The sequence below is a fragment of the Vicugna pacos genome, chromosome 35 (assembly GCF_048564905.1).
Source record: "Vicugna pacos chromosome 35, VicPac4, whole genome shotgun sequence".
Taxonomy (NCBI): Eukaryota; Metazoa; Chordata; class Mammalia; order Artiodactyla; family Camelidae; genus Vicugna; species Vicugna pacos.
Window position 1 is genome coordinate 14,766,219 of NC_133021.1, and position 19,691 is coordinate 14,785,909.

The 19,691-nt window shown below is 45.8% G+C and overlaps 1 protein-coding gene across 22 annotated transcripts in view; it reads right to left on the reverse strand.

The window, feature by feature from the left end:
* The window catches only part of LOC102526571 (partitioning defective 3 homolog), a 530,455-nt gene that overhangs the window by 231,832 nt on the left and 278,932 nt on the right, over window positions 1–19,691 (reverse strand). For 16 of the 22 annotated variants that reach the window (XM_072955252.1, XM_072955246.1, XM_072955250.1 and 13 more), the window contains 5 exons: window positions 15,457–15,582; window positions 14,022–14,416; window positions 9,506–9,645; window positions 6,914–7,042; window positions 4,579–4,617 (listed from right to left, as the gene is read on the reverse strand). In XM_072955252.1, the coding sequence (XP_072811353.1) occupies window positions 4,579–4,617; window positions 6,914–7,042; window positions 9,506–9,645; window positions 14,022–14,416; window positions 15,457–15,582 (829 nt within the window). The remainder of the gene's footprint in view (window positions 1–4,578; window positions 4,618–6,913; window positions 7,043–9,505; window positions 9,646–14,021; window positions 14,417–15,456; window positions 15,583–19,691) is intronic. The other 6 variants (XM_072955263.1, XM_072955256.1, XM_072955254.1 and 3 more) reach the window with 1 other exon arrangement.

Genomic DNA, 19,691 nt, shown 5'->3' on the forward strand with positions numbered 1-19,691 from the left:
CAGATACACAATGGAATACCATCAGCTGTTAAAGTGCCTTTAACAACACTGAGTGAGACAGAAAAATATTTATGACTAAGAAGCTGGGTTTTGTCCCCTGGGCTCTCGTAACTCCCAGCACGTCCCCCATCGTGAGCCCTGACACCGTTTTTACAAACTGTTTCATGTCTGCTTGTTCAGGGGCCGCCGCAGGGGTGGGGGGCACACCAGCCTCCCCAGAGCCTGACGCACAGCCCCTGCGCGCTGCCTGACGCTGACCTCACCACGACACAGATCAGCTAGAAGGTAAAGAAGAAAATCGTGGGAGAATATCCATCAAAACGGCAGCAATGACATCACATAATTCAGGTGATTTTCATTTTCTTCCGAATGTTCTACTGTCAACAGGCATTATTTTCCGTGATGCACAAAGCCCGCTGTGCAAGATGGAGACAAGCTTCCGCCTCCGTCTCGTGACCGCCCAGCCTCCCCATCTCCATTTACTAAGGAGGCTCTCCTTCCCCCCTGCGTGTTCTGGGCTCCTCTGTCCCGGCTGACGGGCCGGGTGTGCGTGGCTTACTTCTGGGCTCTCCTGCTCTGTTCTGTGTGTCTGTTTTTATGCCGACATCGTACTTCTGACTACAGTGGCTTTGTGACATAGACTACAACATAGGAATTGTGACACCGCCAAGCTCTGCTCTTCCTTAAGACTGCTTTGGCTATTACAGTCTTTTGTGGTTCCAGTACATTTTAGGTGTTTGTTTTTTTGTTTTATTCTGTGGAAAATGCCATTGGCATTTTGACAGGAACTGCACTGAATCTGGGGATAGCTTTGGGTAACATGGATATTTTAACAATCTTAATTCTTCCCATCTGTGAGCATGGACTATATTTCCACTTATTTGTGTCTTTTTCAACTTCTCTCATCAGTGTCTCACAGTGTTCAGTGTACAAGGCGTTCATCTCCTTGGCTGAATTCATTCCTAAGCACGTTGACCCTCTGGTACACGGGACCGTAGAGGTCTACACGGCGGGTAGAGCCTTCACACCCACCACCACCACCGTCAAATGGGCCGACCGACGACCACGCTGACTGACAGCTCATGGCCTTTCCCAGTCACAGCCACGCCCTTTCTGACGCTGGCCTATCAAGATGCCTCCTGACCTTCAGGGAGTTTCCCCCAGACTCCTCAGTGCATCCCTGCAGCTCCCATAGTGGGATCCCATGATCCTTCTTGGAATGCGTGTTGAATTCCTGACACGTAAGCATGTTTTACATCATACCCACATGGTCTGCTTTCATCTCCGATCACCCTCCATGCACCCAGGGGCTCTGAATCCGTATAGGACGCAGTTACACTCCTACATGGATCTCACCGGGGCGTCTCCTAGGCAGGCCTGCAGAGGCCTTCGAAGTCCAAACAAGAAACGGGCACTTCAGTCAGTCCAGGCCTGAGAGCCTGCCGTTGAATTCACGGCTCCACTGTGGTGGTAATTCTGTCCACTGGGAAGGTATTTTTCTAGATGAGATTAACTTTTAAATATGTGAGCTCTGAATAGAACAGACTGCTCTCCATAACTGAGGGGGCCTCGTCCAGTCAGTTAAAGAACAGAACAGGAAAGGAAGACAGGCCTCCCCCGCAAGGCGGGGTTCTCCGGCAGATGCCCCCTGTGCGATGGGCCCTCCTGGCTGCAGCCCGCTGGCCCATCCTGCAGATGGGAACTTGTCCGTCTTCATAAGCACACAAGCCAGGTCCTCACAATACACCCCTGTCTGTATATATACACACACCTCCTACTGGTCCTGTGTCTCCAGAAAACCCGGATAATACACCCATATACTGTCCTGTCCAACCTGGACAGCCACACGGATAAGCTACCAAGTGAGTTCCCTTGTGAAAGGCAAAGGGGTTCGTTTAGGACTTGGAGGAAGAGACCTTGGGCCTCTGCTAAATAATTCAGCTTTCGGTCCAATTTTGAGTGGATGACCTACAACTCAGGATTCTGGTCACCCAGTCTCATTCACTAAAGTGACACTGAGAAGACTTTCAGGAAACCTATGTGTCAGACACTTAGAAGGTCCACCAGCCATTGGAACAGGCCTCCGCATTTACCTAAGTGACCTTTTAACAGTCCCTCAGACTTCACCCATTAGGGTTCATTGTGATGATCAAGAGCTCAGGCCCTTTTGTTCCAAGGTGCTTGCAGTCACCAGAATCTTTACATGGTATCAGAGGATTTCGTGACTTGAATGAATTTAATGACTTGCCAACAAAAGGTATCGAGGGAGGCAGAGACCCCGCCAAGTCAACTTTTAAATTATAATTTGAACACAAAGCCTCTGACAGCCCGAAATGGTGCCGCACAGACAGGCACAGCGGCAAGAAGGCAAAAGAAAGAACAAGAAACTGGAAAGAAAAAGTCTAGAAAAATATTAAAACTTCCTGACTTCCTTACTTAGCTTGGAAAACCCTCATCAGAAAAAAAAAAAATCCCCCTTGAAACTGGAAGCCAGACACACTTGTGTGGACACTGTCCCTTCCGCTCAGGTAACAGACTCGCCACTGGTGCCAGCGAGCCGGCAGGAACCCACGCCCTTGGGGGCGAGCAGTGCAGGAGGAGGACTCTGGCCCTCCCGGTAGAGTCCCAAGCTGCTGACCCTCCGTCTCTTCACCGGGACCGACGCCTCTCCTTACGCATCATTTTCCATCTCAGGCCGTCTCAGGCACGGATACAATTTATGTGTGAAGTTCTTCACTTTTCCAGAACATTCTATGATGTTAAGATGCCAAACAACAAAGGAGTTCTTCACCCAAGGATCCCGTTGGAAAATACCTCCCATGTACACCTTCGATACGCAGCCGCTCCACGGTGAGGTTACCGTGTACACGGTAGATAAGTTAGTGCGCAAACAAGTCTACAACCTTTCCTCTTACGACACTCGGGCTTAGTCACATCAGTGGACAAGTGCTCACCATCCAGAGTTAACCAAGAAGTTGTCACAGATTTTTCTCAATACTTTCTGGTAACTTCTAAGGTTTAATTTCATAATCAACTGGGGTTTATTTGGGTGTCTGGTGAGAAAAAGGAATCTGACCTTCTAAAGTGAATGGCTGACTGTTCTAGACATTGAGCAAACTGCTCTTTACCACAACTGGGAAATGCCGTCCTGAACACACGCGCACATACATGCGCACACACCAGGACTGCTTCCACCACTGCCGATGTGCTGAAATGACCTATTTGTCTATTCCTGTGACAGCATCATGCTATTTTAAGTATTTTGGCTTCACAGTACATTTTGCCATCATTACTGTCCTTTAAAATAGAATAAGTCATTCTTGTGCCCCACTTGATTTTTTAGAATCACTTTGTCTAATTTCCCCTACCACACACACACATACAGCATTGTGACTTTGTTTAACTATTACAGACTTATTGATTTGATGCGTGAAAAACTGAAAGCTATGAATTGCCCACAACCTAACCTTACAAATGTGTAATAGTCTCAAGGCAGTTTACTGATTTTCCTCTGAGGTCTGATTAGTCATCCATTTTTGTTAATTACGCAACATTCGAAAATAACATTTTGTTTGTTTATTAGGTTCAAAGTTGTCTGTGTGTGACTGTATAATGAAAAACCAAATTATGTTATTAATAGTGTTAATTATGTTACTGAAATTCTTCATATCCTTTGTCTACCTAATATGACAAATTTTGGAAAAATACATATTAGCATCACCCACTGTGGATGTGGTTTGTTGAATTTTCATTCTGCTCATAAGGGTGTGAGACCTGTATGTTTCTGTGCTTAATGAAGGCTTAAATGCCTAAAAAGACCCTGTTAGAATTTCTACTGGGCGGCATCAGGTATCAACGTGAAGCTCCATCCCTTTTCACCCCAGGCAGTGCGTCCACACCAGAGGTGAGTTCAGAGATGCAATCCTCACGTCACCATGTCAGTGCTGCCTGCTGGAACTCAGCCTGCTCCTTTATCCTCAGCCGGTATTAGGATCTGTCTTCCAAACAGGACACAACTCTTTCTGCATTTTAATCTAAGCTCTGAGAACTTACTTCTGTTAAGTAAGACTTAACCCCTTGCTAGATGTAAGTTACTAGGACAATGAATATGTTTAGCCAAATCGCTGCTGCATTTTGTCTTTCCTGTCTGTGATACATTTTTATTGTGCTTTTAGGCCTTCCCTAGTTTTTCTATGCTTGAATTGAGTTTTCTTCTTTACTTTCATTTTTATTGCCACTGATAACGTAGCACTTCACAATTCACGATGTCCTTTGTCTATTTAATGTCAAATCACTAAGTGCATCCCCTTTGGTCCCTCTCGTTATGCAGGTGATTGGGGAAAGCTGTTCATGTCTCTTCCTTACCCCTGTCTGATCAGAAATAAGCACAACGTATTCTCTGGGGCAGCAGTAATAAGTCGCCCTAAGGTAAGATCACTTGGGAATTTAATAAATCTGCGTAGTATCTACTGTGAGCCAGGAAAAGAGAGGACGAGTAACTTCACAATTAATTAGTACGAAGTTAGTTCCACGTGTCTTGCCAACATCTCTGCATTCTGCAAAAGACAAAGCTCTTACCGTTTCTTTTGGAATCTGCATCTGCCTTGGCTCTGCATTCTAGAAGAATTGAAGAAAAACATAAATACAGACTGACCAAAGCCATCTTCAACACACAGGGACACAAAGCTTTACTCTAAAGAGAAAATTGTTGGTTCTTCAAATCCACAAAATATACAGAAGGCGATTGTATTACCCTGCCTTCCACACTTTCACTGATGTGGTTATATTATCTCGTGTGTGTGTTTAAAAAATTTTTTTCTAGATGTAAATTTTTACTTGCTCATTCACAGTACATCCTGAATTTATTATCTAGAGAAAAACAAATCTCACCAAACTGTTTTTTTATTCCTGGCACTGTTTCTAATTTTGTTGTCTAATTTTCCCAACTAAATCTAAATTATAAGGCATATTATAATTTGATAGCTAGACCGGATAATAACGGTCTGAACCACAGTCTGAACCACAAGCATCACACCGTACAATATCACACAGGTTATAAATGGTTTTTTTTTCATGTATTATCGAGTTGCTTTTGTTACATAGATAGTTCTAAGACTGACTTATAAGAAAAAGATACTTATTGATAAAAGTATTTTGTTTTAGACACAGAATTTAAACAGACACCAGAAACAGAGGGAAAGAGTTCTGTTAACTGGATTTAAGGATCATTTTAAATGCCCCCCTTTAAGTTCTCAGAATTTTATTCTTTTAAATCTTGACTAGCAGCTGCAACGTGAATAATAAAGTGACGGCCTACTGGCTCACTCCTTAATGAAAAGCTCACAAGCAATAAATTAAAGAACCAAGAGGGAAAAAAAGGAGGCAGCAGAAGGGAAAGACAGAAGCCTGGAAGATCAAAATTGGACCAGAAGAACCTGAATAACCCTAAGCAGGCTTGATGCTGGCACAGAGCTGCTGGGGAAAGGCTGCAGCGTCCTGGTGCTGGCAGCCCAGCGACGCCAGCCAGCACCCAGCCCCGGACCGCGGGAGGGGCTGAGCCTCGTCGAATCACAGTGAAGGCTGCGTGTTTTTTTTTTTTTAAGTGCTCATTTACAATTTAATAGAGACAATTCCAGATTTAGGATCAGGTGGCATTTTAAACACAAAATTGGATAACAGTGGGGGGAAAATGGAAAACGGAATTTAAATGAAGAAATAATGCATTAAACATTTTTAAATAGAAAGAAATAAAGAAGTTTTTGTATTTCTTCAAAATCTACTTAAAACACTAGTGTTCACTTTTCAGCCCTATACTGAAATTTCCATGAAATCACAGTAAATTGTAAATGTGCGTGTAACCAAGGGATGGGGTAGTCCTATGACTAAAATTTCTCTGTTTTATAATAAAAGGCAATTTTTATTAACCATTACACATCCACACTTGAAGTATTAGCCTAAGAGAACTGGGCTGTTGGACAAATTTGGGAACTGTGTCCCAAAAACCTACCCACTCCAGTATATACAGATCAATTGTCATTTAGGTAAAACTAAAAGCTATCTGAAAGACACATCAAATGTTCAAAAATGACCCAAGTAGAGATCTGTTTTGAACTAATTAAAATACAACTTGTACTTGAAGGAAAACCGTTTTCTTACATCAAAACAAAAGATAAAGGCGATTCCTCCAATTGTATTATTTTTACGTATAAATGAAGCTTACAGCTTTTTGCAGAAGAGTGTGCAAGAGAACTATGTCTATTTTATACACATATTTCACTCGCACCAATACTATGTAAATCCCCCATCGAACAGATATATTGACAGATGTATAGAAGGTGAAACAGGCTGCAAACAAATGCTTTTTCATTTTCATCTCATTTATGTCGTTCCAAATAATGTCTGTATTAGTAATCAGTGGCCCTGGGGCTTACTGAATCTCGGGCCTTTTAATTTCCAATGATGTTATTTAATTAAGGCCCTCCTTTTCATACAACGGTAAGCAAGCATCTTTATTTGGCTGCACGTACTACGGAAACTCGAAACGGGAAAATGTGTCGTATGTAATAAACATGGCAGGCTTTCAACATTAGCCTTTGAAGTGACACTTATGAAATAACCAACGTCTCTGTATTCGATCAGCCCAACTGAAAGTGCTCGGAGTAACACCTGCTGTCCCAGAAGACACCCCTGCGATCAGGTTTTCAAACCCTCCCGCACTCAGCATTGTGGACATCTATTTCCAAAACGGAGGGAAAATGAGAAAAGCATGCTTGTCTTATGTTAAGGCGGAAAGATATAGGAAATATAGAAACTGCCTGGAAAACGTCTCAGGAAACACTGGCCATCGGGTCGCGAGCCCAGGTGCCTGGCTTCTGTGCATCAGAAACCTCTCAACTGCTCTAACTGTACTCACCAGTTCCCTCGGGTGGAAGGCGTCTTCTTGGCGGAAGACCAGAAGGCTCACAGTCCCTTCCATCTTGGTGCTTCTCAACAGGGAAACCACTTCCTCCTGGGACTTGCCTGCTAGATCGACTCCATTTACCTAAAACACAGAAAAAGTTGTCAGCTGCAGTGCCACGCGAACAGGTGACTGAAGACAAGACTCCTCTGGGCACGGATCGCATCTGCTACAGGTCAGAACTCACTTTGTGGTAAATTCAGCCCTGATCTGGTCACCGCCAGGCTGTGGGAGCCACTGAACAAATGCAGGCCAGGTGCGCAGACACCCGGGGCGGCAGCAAGTCCTCGTGCCTGTCTGTGAGCTCAACAGCCACCAGTGCTCACCAGTGACCCGTGATACTGATGCATCTCAAACCCAAGTTCATGCAAAACCTACTGGCCGTGAGCTCAGATACACTGATGGCCTTGTGAATGCAAGGTTTTCTCACACAAAATTAAAAAAGTGCCCCCTTTGATGGGGAGTGGTAAAAACACACTAAAAATATTTTGGTAAAAATATTTTAGCTCTCATTGAAATTTTAAAAATTGTAATTTTTCATTCCTAAAGAGCAAATACTGAAGAAGAATCACTACAAAATAATAATATTTCTGGAGGGCTAGCAGTATTCCAGCTCAATATTTTTCAATTTTAAGAGGATTTTTTAAGGAGTTAGAGTTTTAAGAGAATTCTAGCAGGACATGAGAGATCCGAAACAACCGATTCTCGTCACTTTTGTAGAAAGTGTAACAACAGGATCAGCAAACACTACATACGTAAGAGAAATGAGAGTGGAAATTTATTTCAAAAAAGAATTCTCTGTCACTCCCTTGACACAAAAATAACATTTGTCTAAGGCAACTAAGTATATTATTTACATCGTAATAGCAAAATCTTCCTGCAGTTAAAGTATTCTGAAACCTTTCCCCTCCTAACAACCGCTTATACAGCCCCTTCATGTATTACTATGAGGGACTGCAGGGAAAAGGTTCATAATAACAGGCTCAAAAGAGAGCAAAACTTTCTAGATCATTAAAAAAAAAAACTAGTCACTTGTTACTTTTTATAATGTAGGCTTCCACATAGCCAGAGACTCAGGAAAGCTTTCTGCCCACAGAACATGGCACAGATACAGCCACAGGTGACACTGGAAAGGGAGGATTAAAACACACCCGAAAGCGACAGAAAATAAAGCCTAGCTGTGAAGAGGGACAGGCCACCGGCCTTCCCTTCCTCAAAGAGCAGAGCAGAAGTTGTCAACGTGTTGCAAGGAATGTGATTCTGTGATGAAAGAGAAAGGAAAGATACAGTGACTCCCCTCGGAGGGATGGGGTGATGTGGGGGGGGGGGCGCGATGCAGGGAGGGGGTGATGCGGGGCGATGCAGGAAGTGGGGGGGCGATGCAGGGGGGAGGAGGGGGACAAAAGGCCAGACTTGTCCTGGATTTACAGGCAAAGATGCCTGGGCTCACATATCAGCTGCAGCTCTCCCTGAAGCAGCAGGCTGCTGCTGAAAACTGGGACCAATGCTCCCCATTTACCACCCAAGGACAAGAGGCCCTTTCTGGAAACAATACCCTAAATACACTTTGCACTCAAATCTTTCCTTTCATTCAGTCCAGGTTGGCTTCCCTTTAAAACACAGTATCACACGAACAAAACAAAGAGGAAAGAGTAAGAACTAAGGAATCTAGGTCCCAACATGTAGACATGGAGAAAATCTGGAAGCTACTCCTTTGTTCCATTACTTTCCAAGAAACCTGTAGGAGAGCCGGGGCGGAAAGATCAAAGCCACACGTGAAACTGCAAGTTAAGGAAAGAGGCCGATGCCGTCGGAACGCTGGTCTCCGACGCTGCTCACCACGGGGGACACCGTCCCTGCTGGTAAGAATGCAGACTGTGTTTTCTGAAGAAAACACTAAGAAAAACCACAAACAAGGTCTACTCCTTCTCAGCCTTTCTCCTCTATATTTCCATACGTACAACATTCATGCCAACAGAAATCACGTGACTTTCTGTACAGCAGAGAGCCTCAAAGACCAACGGACCGAGACCCAGTCTACAGAGGCATGGTAAGGCAATTTTGGAGAACTATTTCTTGTTTTTCCTGACATTTGATTTTTATTTCTCAATCCATTCCCCACGCTGGCCTTTCAACATCGCCTCATGCCCTCACCCAGACACACTGTTTTCCTTTAACTTCATTTGTCTCTGTTCTGACTCCCCAGCAGATAACATTTCTCCATTGCCAGACATGAATTTAAAGCCATCCAGAAATGTAATCTAATAGACACTGGACTTACATCACGATAGAGTGTTATGTTATCTCATAAACCAAATGTTCGAGTAACTAAAAATTTATGGGTAAACTAAATGAGAAGCCATTTCTCATCAAGTAAGTTGGAAACATAGAAAAGAGAAGCAGGAATACACTGTTTTCAGATGCATCCTTCTGTTAAAATCTATCATTTAATTTAGTATTTTCTGCAAAGGTTAAAATGCATTTGACCCTTGGGAACGGAACCTTCCCGGGACCAGGGGAGAAGCCCAATGCAGGGCGGCCGCTCACCTCTAGGAGCCTGTCCCCCGCCTTGAGTCTGCCGTCCTGGATGGCGGCCCCTCTGGGGAGGATGTTCTTCACGTAAACTGGGGCTAAGCCTCCTATTGTGACGTCCCGGGAAGTGATGCTGAACCCCAAGCCTTCTGTGCCTGAGTTAATCACAGGAAAAAAAGGTAAATAAGATGAGCTGTCTCGGATTTCACAGGTGCGCCAGACATCAAGAATTTATGAATACTCTCTACCTCAACCTGACGCTTTGTAACTTTCACACTGGCCTACGTTGCTTTTAATACTTTAAAAACTGTAATAAACCTTTTGAAATAGACTGAATTATTATGGAAGGTTTAAATGGTATATATAAATATATGTATACATATATATCGAAATTCATTAGCCTAAGAAGAAATGGTAACCTAGACAAAAGCAGAAGAAAGTAAAAGACAACGTGAATGTTTTTAAGTTGGTCTAAAACTTTGATTATGAAAATACACAATTTCTATATGCAAAAAAAAAAAACCTTCTGTTAAAACCCATAGTACCTCCTGTACAAGTGTTACAGTGCAGTAACGGACCCACATCTGAAGGGCAGGAGGTGGGCCAGGGGCGAGGACACGGGCCGGGAGATGGGACAGAAACAGAGATACAAGGACCCTTTCCAGATGCAGAATACAGAGTCTCCCCAAACTCTCATTATCACAGCAATTTACCGATTAATTGATAGGATAAATCATATTTTCTTTGCCTAGTTTTCTTCTAATTCGCCTAAATCTGACCATGTTTATTTCTCAAAAAAAAAGGTGAGCTGGAGGCATACTGCCCAGTGAAGACCCCCATCTCGGTCTGAGGGTCATCATACATGACGTTTAAAGGTCTTGAAATTAAGGAGCATTTACAGACTGTGCTGGTGGGTATGATTTCAGTTCCAGGTTCACCAGCAGCTTTCCTGACAGGTGCTCTTATGAGGCTCAATACAGTGAAAAGAGGTTATGTCACTAGAACCAACGCACACTAAGCCAGAAGGAGCCAAGGAAAAAAAATGCAACAATAATGACAAATTTCTACTGAACCACAGAATTTTTATAATGCTTCTAATAATGATTAATTTCTACCAGAGCTTTGTAAAAAGTTACTTTCTAAGACACTAGGTTCCATGCCAGTTAAAATGGTATCAGGACAAACACTGGCTCAAGACTAGAAGAAAAAGACATGTAAAGGTGAAAAATCTACACAAGAATTCATTAATTTGATGCAGCACTCAGTTAAAAAACTGTAAGGCTATGATTCTATCAGTAAACACACATGGGCAAATAAACATGAATAAAAATGTGGGTTAAAGAAGAAACATGAAGCACAAGTGAAGAAAACACAATAATTATACTGGTAACAAAACCTACTGTAAATATTTTCAAGTTCAAACACAACGTTCGTTTACTTCAAGTCTGAAATCACTTTAACGCGCCTGGGCTGTTACTGTCTGAAGTCTTCCGTGAAGACCTGAATGGCATGTTGTCTATATGAGATTTTCCTAATTATTCTGCTGGGACTTTCCCATATGTCTCTGTGCTTTCATGAAACTCTAATGACTTGCAATAACGTTTATTAAGGAAGAATTCTAAATTGCTTTCCTTTTGCAATATTAATTTGTACGAACTACAAAGACTGATTGTTCTATGAACCTCAATACTATTAAAACAGCAGCAATAGCCCCTAAATCTGTAAGCGAAAAGTGCAGGCAGTGACCTTTAAAAGGAAGATAAATAGATATCAATTTTCATTTAGCAAAGCCAACAGAACATTCTGCACTGACTGAAATATATTATCGACCTTCTCCTCTGACTTCATTAAAAAGTTAATTTCTACAAAAGAGCAGGGGATTTGGGAATGCCAAGATGACAATAAATATTAAGAAGTCATAATTATGGAAGCAAGTACATAAGGGCACTCTCTTCCGACAGGTTACCTGACGTAGTTCCAAACTTATGCCAAAGAAGCATGACCACAAAGGCTTCCTTTTGGTTTTAGGATAGATCTCAGTTTACGAAGAACCTGTCACTCAACTCATGTCATTCACTTTGCACTGAATTTAAAGTTTCACACTGACAAACCCTGCGTTTCTGACATCCTTCACTGAAACTGTTACATGTAACAATAATAACTGATAAAAATATTATCTGGTAACTATAGTGAAAGCTTGTTCAACTTCATACAGTCATTACTATTAAAACATCTATATTTGGTACAAGTCAAAGGCAGTCAGCATCGTCCTCCCTCTTGTTTACAGTAAACACTATTTTTTTAATATAAAATCTGTGTGAGTATTGGCAGAAAACACAGGCAGTTTCCTGCCTTTTGTCAGACATTCTCACAGTTAATAAATTAAAATCAAGACAGACCTCTGAGGCTCGGTATTGTTTAGAGCACTCAAGGTCAGAAAAATGTTTAAAAGAAAACCATTACTTCTACTTTTCTTATGCTGGTTGAGCGCAGTCTTTCTAAATTAGTTGCTATAAAACACAATCATGCCTTTTTAAATGCTATTAAAGTAAAACTACTAATTTCTGTATTAAAAAGAGTAATTCTTTTAATGGCAAAATTTCACTTCATTTTAAAATTTCATATATCATAAGGTGCTAAAATGTAACGATTGTGTGGAAAACTGTAATTCAATAGTGAATATGCCTGTATCAGAGTAAAAAGGCAGAGATATTTACGAAGTAATATCTTCATGACGATGGAAAATATTCTCTTTGTTGGAGATCCTGAGCATAATTTTATTTTTTATACAACATCTATTTGTCTGTCTTGATATGCTTTTGCGTAAAACCTAGGTCCTGTCATTTGAGCGGAGAAAAGGGAAGAAAGACGCTCTGCTATTCCTCTGATTCAGGCGTTAACAAAGCTAAAAGGGGTTGAAGCTGACCTGACCACATTTGTAAGGGGTTTCCAGGGTGGACTGAGGCTGTCCAGTCCTGATCAGGTCAGCCAAGTGTTTGGAGCTCAAACAGCCAGCAACCAGAAAGAATCTATGGTTCACATAAAGTTTCGAAAAAGTAGGATTCAGAGAAGAAACAGGAATCTGACAGTCGACAATGTGATGAACCGCACCCCAGACGGCAGGAAGGCTGGTCTCAAAGCCAGGAGATGGAAAGGACTCCAGTGAGAATCTGGGGCCGGCAGCCCTGACCTGAGGACTCACTCAGCCCCTCTTGGGTTCACCCCCACCTACCTGAGGGGCTGGGCGAGCGCGTAAAGGAGGAGCACTCTTCACAATGATGCTATTTTCAAAGACATGATTTAAAATACACATAAAAATGGTCAGCTGAAATGGACGACTAATGGCCACAGGGTATCTCAGTGGGGGGGGGGGGGCAGGGGCTGGAGGTCAGAAGGTCAAGGCTAGCGGTCTGCTGGGTTTCCGGGGGGGTAGGGGTGGGCAGCACAGGCTATGGGAAGAGGACCCTTAAACAGACCCACAGATGTGAGGTGCTCGTAATAAAGTATCAGCGAGGCCCACCACGCCCCCGACCTGGAGAAGGGGAAGCAAGGCCCAACGGGGAGAGCAGGAGGCCAGGGGCCCATGGCCCAGCTTCCCTGTGTCTCACCACGAAGCCACCCTTCCCATCCCCAAGGGACGCAGTGACGGGGGAGCCTCTGCGTCCTCTTTGAGGGCCGCCTGTGCACGGCAGGTGGGGGATCCACACAGTCGAAGCCTCCCTATGGCTCTGGGCTTGACGGTAACATCCTGAAACTGATCAGAAGTGGGACTGCAGTAGGACTTGCTGCCTTTTACACAGAAACATAATTATTTGTTTCTTTATATACTTTTGAACTTTTTCTGATTTTTTTTATTTACCGTGTAGTGTTAAGTTTCCAGTGCACAGCCCAGTGACTCAGTTATACATAGTATACAATCTTTTTCATTACAGGTTACTACAAGTCATTGAACATCGTTCCCTGTGCTGGACAGTAGGCCCTGAAGCCTTAATACTGGAACTTCTATATTTCAATTTTCATACAGCAAAATGAGTCTGAAAAGCATAAAAAATAGTTTTAAATACTTTTTAAAGAAGGGGTTCTATCAGTTCCTTCACGTGACAATGAGAGGACTGAGGGCGCCTGGGGAGGGCGGGCTGACATCTGAGACAAGCTCCCTGAGAGGACATGGGACACAGGACAGAGGACATTGAGGACATAGGACACAGGACAGAGGACACTGAGGACATAGGACACAGGACAGGGGACAGGGGACACAGAACAGAGGACATGGGACGGGACACAGGACAGAGGACGCAGGACAGGGGACACAGGACAGAGGACAGGGGACATAGGACAGGGGACACAGGACAGGGGACACAGGACACAAGACACGGGACAAAGAACAGGATGGAGGGACACAGGACAGAGGATGGGGATACAGGATAGAGGACAGGAGACACAGGACAGAGGATGAGGACTCAGGACAGAGGACAGGGGACACGGGACAGGGGACACAGGACAGAGGACAGGGCACACAGGACGGTGGTACCTTTCTTCAGCTGGATGCTGAGCTTCTTGCCGACCTTCTTGGTGTTGTAGCCGCCGCCGAGGCCAGAGCCGAAGGAGGTGGGGGCCGGGGTGGGGGCGGCAGGCGGCCTGCCGGGATGTTGCGCGCCGGGCGCGGGCGGCCGGGGGTGCGGGCCGGCGAGCTCAGGGGGCGCGGGGTGCGGCCGGGGCGTCCTCTGCGCAGCCGCCGGGGGCCCCATGCAGGCGCCGGCCGTGCCCCGGGGCTCGGCACGTTGGCTGTCGGGGCTGCAGTGGCTCCAGCCGTCGCCGCCCCTCTCGCTCTGGGACAGCTGCTCGTACTGCTCCTTATTCGCCGCGGGGACCACGTGGAACCAGATGATGGACGTGCGCATGGCTTGGCGGAACATGTGCTGGGCCCTGGGTTTGCGAGGGAAGCAGAATCAGCACCTGAAGGCTAGTGGGCCTCCCTGAACAACAATCAGGCTCTGCTGAGGCCGGACACAAATTCTGATAAAAGTCTGCGAGGTCTGGTGGTGGCAGGGCAGCCTCTCCAAATACAAATCTCTCACTCTCTAAATAAAGGTCACAAGATCTCCACGAACACACGGAAAACACTGGGCCCTCACCTGTGACTCACCTGTGACTCATTAACCCTCACTGTGCCCTTAAGCACAAGAGGTGTTATCACTCCAGTGTGAACAGAAATTAAACCGAGCCTTCTTTCTACAACATTGCCCACTACACCTGCTAAGAATCATACAATACTTCCCTATCAGGGGACCAAATGAGTTTTCAAAGAACTAGATTTAAAAATAGAAAACTATAGAAAGCGACTCTCCATTATTTATCAGAAAAACCCACCCACGCCTGTGCACGCAAGCATCTCGGGAGCGCAGGTGCAGCCTCAGCGACTCAAAACATAAAGGGGTGTTGGTCCCCAGGCCACCCCACAAGCAGCTGAGGAGCTGTTCCGTCTCATCTGGGTCCCTGCTCGGGTCTTAAACTGTGTGCTCATCATTTCTGCTCATTCTTGCCTTGCTTTATACGAACTGGACAATTTTTATCTTTTTGACTGAGTAAGGGCTGGAGCCAGGATGAGGAAAATCCGACTGGACAACATGGTTCCGAGGAGCTCTGTCTGCCTGTTTGTCCTGAGAGACAGTATATGCAAAAAAGTTGAAAACGGGAGTAAAAAGTCTAATAAAAAACAGTAACCCGGTGAATTTTCCCAAAGGCGAGGATGTGGCCCAAGCGTAAGGCCTAACCTGGGCCCGTGGCATTTTAAGAAGTGCTGTATCATCAGTCAGAGGGCATTTGGAAAAAGTCTCATGGCCGTGAGTACCTGCAGTTTGATTAAACTGTCAAAAGCCAGATAATGGCGGGAGACGCCCCTCCATAGCACGAAGGCGAGACGGCAGATGCGGGGTCCGAGGCCCCAGCGCACAGCACACACTTACTGCTCAAATCGTCTGTTCCGAAGGTCGCCGTCATTAATCCTGACGATGCAGTCATTCTCGTGGAAAAGGTTTTCTTGCTCAGCTTTGCCACCTTTCTCCAGTCGCTTTACTAACAGCCCCAGGGTCCTGGAACAGTAAGAAGGCAGGTCATTACACATGGAGTATTTGCACAAGGCCCCCCTGCTCTAATGCAGGTGTCACGTTTACAAAGGCTGCCCAACGAAGGGGTGCCTTAGAGCGCTATTCATACGTTTTAAAACAACACCAACACAAAAGCCCCGACAGTGTAAGTGGTGTGCAGGAGGGGATCCTCCCGGTACACGTGGGCGATCGTCTCTGGCTGGTCTGGTCGTGCTACGCTTCTGGAACAAACGCACGGTTCTCTCTGCTTCAGACTGCTTCGAGCAGAGCTGGCCTGCCGCGGCCTGCAGTACGGACGGTGTGTCGTAGTGGATGGCTGTGGCGGTGTCCTGCTCTAAGCCAGCGGGGACACTGTGGACGGCAGCCCCGTCTTTCCGTGCAAGGACAGGGAAGGAGGAGGAGCCGACCTGACCACACGGTAGACAGGAGAAGGAAAACCGGAAAGACTTCCAAAGTAGAAGTCTCCACCCTTGGCATCTGAGTCTGAAAGGGACTCGTGCTCTGAACTTCAGAACCAGCCAGGTCCCCAAAAGCCAGCCATCATTCCCATCTGAAGAAACTGGAGGACGCTGGTGACAAGCGCCGGCACCGCCAGTTACCACTCACCTCTTCAACACGCACTCAAACCTCAGTGGGGGACAAAAGCCTGAATGGACTTGTAGAGACCAAGATGGAGGGAACAAAGAAGCAAACGTCACAAATGTCCTGGCCTAGAACGCTGACCCCCTGGCGGACAGGAAGGAAGCTCCTCTCACCCCGGGACAGCCAGCCAACGCCACGCATGACGACAGCGTTCTGAGGAGGGGGGATCTTCCCTTAGTGCCAACGCCCTGACTTCCTCGCTGGTTAGCATGTATTCTGAATCACGTTAAAAGTTTTATGAGCGTGTCCAAAGCTTGCATTTTCTTTTATAATCCTAATATTTACAGATCAACAAAAATGCCCACATAGACAGAATTAGAATTTAGAGTGCTGCCTAAGTTAAAGCTGAAGACACGATTCCCAGTTGCCTGTGTACCCCATGCAGCGAAATACACTCCGTTCCCTGGACGGGCTTTGCAGGAGAAAGATGCTCCAACAGGAAGCTGCCTTCCTCTTTCAGATCTCACTCCCCGTTACTGTTCCTCATTCGGACCCCTCATCCCTACCCCTGCTGGAAGCCCCAGGAAGATGGGGGTCGGGGGGCAGCAGCAGTACCTGCCCCAGCCCCCAGCAAGCAATGGGGTCTTGACAAGTGACAGCTGCATGAGTGGGGGACTGAGTTTAGCTGAAGCAAACAAGTCTCAAATTTATAATAAGCTTTTTGCAAAATAGAATCAGTGAGGCAAGATTTAGATTCGGATCCTATTTTTTCAAGACAGTGTCATTTATACCAAATACAGGACTTCACTGAAATGAACTGAATTGAAGCAAAGGTCCATTGATTTTGTGTGTGTGTGTGTGTGTGTGTGTGTGTGTGTGTACATGTGTGCTTGTTATTTTGCAGTTTAACATACCTCCTTGTAAGAATCAGAGATAACATTTACATCGCCTTTTGTCATGTTGTTATTTGAGGATGAGCAACTACTAGTGTAAGAGTCTAAGGAGCTTAGTGACTGATGAAAAAACCACCACGTAGGTCATTTCTTGTTACTTGCAACCACATATTGGAGCTAAATAAATAGAAACTCTCTCAGCTCAAAGGTAAGAAGCTGGACGCTGACACACCTGCATGAGCATGAGCGGCCCGAGACCCTACCTGGCGGGACATGAATCTCCCATGGGCCACGCCAGGGTTAAGGGACAACCAAAATGCCCCAAGCCCGCCAGCTGTCCGCCAGAGCTGCCCTCCTGGTTGTTTGCTTCCCTGGGCACCTGAACAAAGTGCTCTATCGAAGGAATCAAATCATTAAGATTTGCCTGTGACTTTGCTGAATGGGACAAAATAATCAGAGAAATCAAATGAAATCTCTCACTGCTGACAGTGGAACCAGGAGGGGACCCCGGGCCACTTGGCATCCACGAGGGACAACAGCTGAGAGGACAGGTGACTCGGCCACCCACGGGCAGTCCCTGCAGAGCCACAGAGACTGGGTGCCACGCCTGTTGCTCAGAGCTGCCTCTGCGGACCAGCACGCTCCTTTGAGGTTTATGTGCTCCGTCCCTGAGGGAAGACATGCCCCACCAAGGGTCACCCCAGTTCACCGGGTAGCCCTTAATCAGCGAGGTCCCGGGTGATTTCCCAGGATGGGAAAATCTGTGGTCTCAAGTGACTGACCATGGTGATGTCTTTATGTATTCTGGAATATTCTGTGCCTTCTAAAACAGACCACAGAAGATTTTTAGAGAGACAGACAGACTAGGTTTAATGGAAATCACTCAGCAGGTAACCAGTACCAGTAATTTGTTCACACGTATAAATTTGCCTCCAAAGGATCCTGTCAGTATTTATGACAGTTTAAATAATACAACTTGGAAAGCCGTGATTTAATTCTACAAGTGGCAGCAATATTTTGGTTTGTATTTCTATTCATCTAGATAATCATTTGTCTTTTCTTAAATCTACTTTTTTCTCCCCCTGGGGAAAAAAGAATGATCCCCTGGGAATCACTCCAGAATAATGATCCAAAGTAAAAAAGTGTGACATGCTTCATTTATTGAATGGCTTGTCTTTCTAAACAAGCCCTCACATGTGGCCCGACGCATGAGTAATTCTACCATAAAGTAAAAACGTTACGAACCATACGTCAATGCACTATCACGCTTTCATGAAATGGCACGGATGCTTATTAAATGAGGTTTTAGAATCCAAAGCTGTTGAAGTCGTCGCAAAAAATCCCAGAACCCTCTTTCTCAGCACCAGAGAGCAGAGAACTGAGGGGGCGGGGGGGCTGGAGGAGTGGAGAGGAGAGAATGCCACCCTGAGCGACAAAGTGCATCGCACCCCCATGACCCGAGTGACCAGGGAATGAATGGAACAGACAGAATCAGGAGAGTCAGAAGCCTGCTGGCATGGAGGCACCCGACCACGCTGTCAGAAGCACGCTCTCCACACGAACAGACTGACTCAAAAGGGAAGAGGTACAATCTGCAAAACTACCTCATCGGCTTCACTGAGTGAAAATGACAACAAAAGGAGGGAGATGATCCAACGAAAGGCAAGAAAACCGAGCTGACAGCACACAGCCAGGCTGAGATCCAGAGTCCCCCTTCAGGACTTCAACACCAGGCCCGCTCACCTTCCAGGGGTCGTGTGGGGCCGGGCAGGTGCATGTCCATGCCCCGCTCCCGGGGCAGCAGCAGCTCACGCGGCACAACTCAACTCAGACTCTGGGAACCTGTTCTGCAGATTCAACCAGCAGCTAGAATTTGTTGGGAAGAAACAAAGGCTCGCGGACCGATGGTTCTGTGTTCCTGGAACACACTCCTCAGGGAAAGTCAACAAAGGCCAGGAAGCTCCGAGCACCTGGGCGAGCAGCTGCGCTGGGGTGGAGACCGATCTTCCTTCCTGGCCGCTGGTACCAGGATTCCTTATTAGAGGCAACCATTTTCCACCAGAGGAGGAAACCACTTGGCCAAAAACAGCAGAGAGGGAGCAGGAGGAGGAGCCGGGCGAGCTCTGCTTGGGGGGACAGCGAGGGCAGGGCCGACCAGCCACAGGAGGAGGACCGGGGCGGGTCCCTCGCCGCAGGGAGGGCGGGTCTGCCAAGACAGGGCGCCAGGGCTCAGGGGAATTGGCCCTGCACCTCTGTCCCCGCCACGTGAGTCTCATGTGAGCCCAGCTTGGCACGGATGCTTTTTGAGCAAATGGCTTTCTTCTTGGTCAACCTGAAACATCCCCAAATCTACTCTTTCTGTTTCTGCTAACTTTTCCAAAACTTAGGGGGAAATTACTATGACCACGATGTACAGATCTCACTCCTGAATAATCTTCCTAAAATAAAACACAAGGAGATACACACACATTTCTTTTAAGCCTCCTGTCACAGCTTCAGAACAAGGCTTCTTACCCTCCCCAAAAAAAGGGCAAGAAGAAGAGCCACAGAAAGCAAGCTGCTGAAAGGCGGCATCTCTTGCATGATTTTGATGCATAATTAGAAATTTAACTGCTTAGA